The following is a 4,379-nucleotide window of genomic DNA, read 5'->3' on the forward strand; positions in this document are numbered from 1 at the left end:
ATAACTTCACCCAAATTTGAGAATGAGAGTGAGACCATTACCACATTATTTTATTTCATTCCTTGCTTCATTCCATTCACACTTGGCTTGATTCCTGCATATTGAACGGGGCATTACAGTACTTCTATCCATATTCTTTATCCAATACAGATATATGTTGCATGGACACAGATATGTGGACACGTCACATGAGACAATATGGTGACACACATAGAGTTCTATAAATTACATACAAAACGGAAGCCTTATGTCCAATTTGTGTGTCTGGCATTTGTCTTACACAAAACGTTGGCATGTTTAATGTGTCTGCACTAGATAGAGATAAATAGATACTTCCCATCGGACCGATTATATGAATCAGCATGAACCTAAAAAATAACAGAAATTGAGAATCAGTTTTCTAATCAGCAAGGTTAGATCTGTTAGTTAATCAAACTGTGCTGATGTGGAAGCTAGAATTCCAGTGTAACTTGCGTGATTGCTGCAACAGATTTGTAATTTCACCTCCCTGTTCTTATAGGATAAAGTAGTAAGAAGTTAGTTTCATATTTACGGGAAATGGATTGTGTGTCAGAGCATGTGAATGACATGGTATACGAACCTTCTTTCCATAGTTATTCTGTTTCTTGTTGACTAAAGTTAGTCTTAGTTACTTTGATTTCTATGAGTGCAGAGGTAAAACAGATTTCTTCTTGAGAAGATGAAAGGTGCGATATATAATTTAAGCTGTACATGTTGCTCTACTAGTTATTCTCCAATCCTGTTTAAATACCACTGGTCTCAGATTCTTGGGCTTTACCTTTTTATCTCAGTTTATATCTCTTGCTTGCAAACATTAGTCTGTGTTATCTGCTTAAAGATGTAATCAGCCAATATTCTATGTTGGCTAAAACAATTGATGAACTTATTTGGATAAATTTATTCCTGTGCAGTTCATCAACCATCTTGTTAATCAGCTTGCGAGACACCGCTTTCTAAAAATAGCTTGTCAACTGGAGAGAAGGACCATGCTCGGTGCCTATTCCTTGCTTAAAGTTATTGAATCAGAGTTACAAGGTTACCTTTCGACGGCGACTGGTCGTGTGGTATGTTTCTTCCCAATAATTGTTTTTCTCTTTTACTACCAAATAGTGTGCTTGGCTTGCCAAATTTGTTTCACGACTTACTTTCTACACAATCATAACATGCGATTCAAGGATATCCTGATGAATGCTTTTCAATTACTGATTCTGTTATTGTTGGGCGTATAAGTGTTTATCACCTCCAATTTTATCGTGTTACTTAATTTTCTGCATTCTGTCAAAAATTTGTTTTTATGTGTCTTAAGTTTTACAACTGTTTTAATTAGGGTCATTGTCTAGCAATGGTTCAAGCTGATTCTGAAGTACAAGAGCAAGGTGCAGTTGATGACCGTGATACTTTCCTCCATGGTGTTCGAGATCTCTTAAGCATTCATTCAAGTATATTCTGAAACTCTTATTGCTTTGCAATCATTTTACATTTATAGGTTGAAATGTACTTCCTAGGAGACTGATTCTGTATAATTTGTAGATGCTCAAGGTTCATTACCGACGTATGTCTCAGCGCATGGTTTAGTTCAACAGATAGCAGGATTGCAATCTGATTTACTATCCCTTCAGTTAGAACTTGAAACTTCTCTTCCAGAAGACCGGAGAAGATGTGTTAATGAACTGTAAGTACTTTTAAGCATCTATTGCAGATATTCACAATATTATCATCCTGCCTGAGTTCTGATGACCTAAGTAGGTCACTATCAGTTTTTCAGAACGTTGCTGATTTTTTATGCTCTCTTTTTTTCTGATGTTAAAGAAATTGTGAAGTCAAGGTGTGTAAGTGTGACAAGTCTTTTTCTCTTTCATCTGACAGATGCACTCTCATTCAAAGTTTGGAGCAGCTTCTATTCACATCATCAAAAACTGCAGAACTAACACCTAGGGTAAATGTTTTGCTATGCTGTTCAGTGACTTTTTATCTTCATCCTGTTTCTATTTTAGTGAAAGACCTTAATTCCTAGCATTTTATGGCTTAATCTGTCCCTCAAATCGTTCTCGCAATTGTCAATGTTCCAGTACACGCCCGTGTTGTATAGCTACAGTTAGTAGCTGTTTGTGTCTTTATAAAGGCACATCTACAATCTTCCTAGTGGTGTAAACGGAGCAGGTCTCTTGATATCTGACTTCAAATATGAAAATGTTATTTGACTTTCTGAGAATATCCAAATATTCCGTTTCATCCCAATAATTCTAAGCAATCTTAAAATAGCTAGATTTATATAAATTAATAAAAGCTGATACTGTAATGCTAAATTCAAGAGAGTAGTTATTTTATATATATATATATATATATATATATATGCAGCACTAGTGTACAAATACCACTACTAAAAATGACACGGGCAGAATGAAGCGAAACAGGGACCACAATATCTGTATCCACTCCATTTATAACCGGAATAGATAGGGATTTACCTTACTTCTTTCAGGTCACTGATTATTATCATTATTCACTTAAATAAATGCAGATAGGAAGCGGATTTGAATATTTCAAATATTCGATTTCAAGTGCAGTAGTTTTCAGTTTCTAGATTCTTTTTTCTGTCATCTTTCCTCTAGAAAACTATTAATCTATTTTGTGATATTTATATGTTGATACACAGAATCTAATGCGAGCACTTGATGAAATGGAAAAGGTCAATGCGCAGCTCTCTGCTTCTGTTGAAGAAGTTACAGAGGCACATCGTCAGAAGGCTGAGGTAATTTCTATTTGTTCTAAGTACTTCCTACAGAATAGCACTTGGCAACTTGTAATTATATAATCTTTTAGACTCTTAAGTCAGCTTGCACCAAAAGTACATTTAGAAGCCAAATAACTTTTTAATTTCTCGAGTAGATTTAGATTTTTTTTTTTTTACATTTAGTAGACAAATGAGTTAATTTTACTCAGTACATTTAGAATTTGTTTGGAAATAAATGGGTGCAATTTCAGTTGCTGCTATTTGTTTTCCTTCACATGCAGATTCTTTGCAACATCAATTGCAAAAAGTGGGGCTTTTCTTTTTTTGAGAAAAATGACTTGTGATCAATTCGGTTATTTTTACGTTTTGCACAAGTGACTCCTTTTCACAATTGCGGTTGCAAAAAGCTTAGTTGCAATGAAACAAACAAACTACAACTGTCTTTTTTAGATTGTAAGACATTAGTTTTCTATCCTATAATGCGAGCATTCCCAGTTAATTCTTCCTTTGTGTAGACTGTAAAGCATTTTTTTTGCAACTACATTTATTAAATAATAAAAAAGTTTACAGTTACAACAAAACAAACAGCTATGACTGTAACTCCATCTGCTTTTGCATATTTCTGCATACGAAGCTATAGTTAAATTCTTATAAGCAATAGCAGGAGGATTCACAGTTAAACTCGTAATATGTTTGTAGATTGTAAAGCATCATCCACACGAGGTTGGGCGAGAGAGGCAGGTGTTTGTTGATTTCTTCTGTAACCCTGACCGCCTTCGGAACCAAGTCAGAGAGCTCACAGCTCGTGTGAAAGCTCTTCAAGAGTAGAAGGTCCGTGTATGTAATTCCTAGTGTATTTCATTGCTTGCTTGAAGAAAAACGGCATTTGTATGCATCTCGGAAGTGGTTTTCTAGTGGAGTTGAAGTAATCGAGAGTGTCATTTGCTGTGTGGAAGTCCACTCTCACCTATGTGTTGTAACTATTTATGGTAATGTCACTCACGACTACATATATTTTTCTGGTTCCTAAGTTTGGTCATGTGATAGTAAAGAAATGATTGTTCACAATGCATGATTGTTTACAATGAAATGAAGGCGATTTCACAAATTGTACTGCTGTGTTATGCTTGGATTACAGGTGCTATGCTTTCGGATTTCATTTGACATCGATATTTATCTCTTTTTAATTGAAGTAAAAGTCACGCTTGTGAGTTAAAATATGTAAGAAGGCAGACATAACTTGTGGTGTGCATGAGGTCTCCCCTGACTACAGTATTAGAGGTCTTATTGTGTTCCTTTATTCTCGGCACATTTATCTTTTCTAATCTTACATGTTGTATTTTGTTACTTTCACCTACGAATCTTTGGCCTAATTGTATTATCCTTTTGGAGTAAGCTCCTCAGCTTAGGACCCCCCTTATTATGGGACGGTCGGATTTTAAACTTGGACCCTAATATTCATTTATTTTGTGTCTCCGAAGGAGAGTGGGAATCGTCATTCTAATCTTTCTTGGGGGATTCCATCAACAAACGCAGAACTTATGGCTAGAGCTGCACTTCATCATTATGACGCAATGCTAAGTGCAATAAGTTATTAGACACAAAAGGTAACAATTCATTGCTA

General features: G+C 35.4%; 1 protein-coding gene across 1 annotated transcript in view; it reads left to right on the top strand.

Moving 5' to 3' along the window:
* LOC109846355 (AUGMIN subunit 3) overlaps positions 1-3,864 on the top strand; it is a 27,071-nt gene extending 23,207 nt beyond the window's left edge. The window contains exons 13-18 of the mRNA XM_020415580.1: positions 933-1,085; positions 1,349-1,460; positions 1,552-1,693; positions 1,888-1,957; positions 2,678-2,773; positions 3,455-3,864. Coding sequence (XP_020271169.1) covers positions 933-1,085; positions 1,349-1,460; positions 1,552-1,693; positions 1,888-1,957; positions 2,678-2,773; positions 3,455-3,583 — 702 coding nt within the window. The 3' untranslated portion in view covers positions 3,584-3,864. The remainder of the gene's footprint in view (positions 1-932; positions 1,086-1,348; positions 1,461-1,551; positions 1,694-1,887; positions 1,958-2,677; positions 2,774-3,454) is intronic.

The sequence above is a fragment of the Asparagus officinalis genome, chromosome 6, assembly GCF_001876935.1.
Source record: "Asparagus officinalis chromosome 6, Aspof.V1, whole genome shotgun sequence".
NCBI lineage: Eukaryota > Viridiplantae > Streptophyta > Magnoliopsida > Asparagales > Asparagaceae > Asparagus > Asparagus officinalis.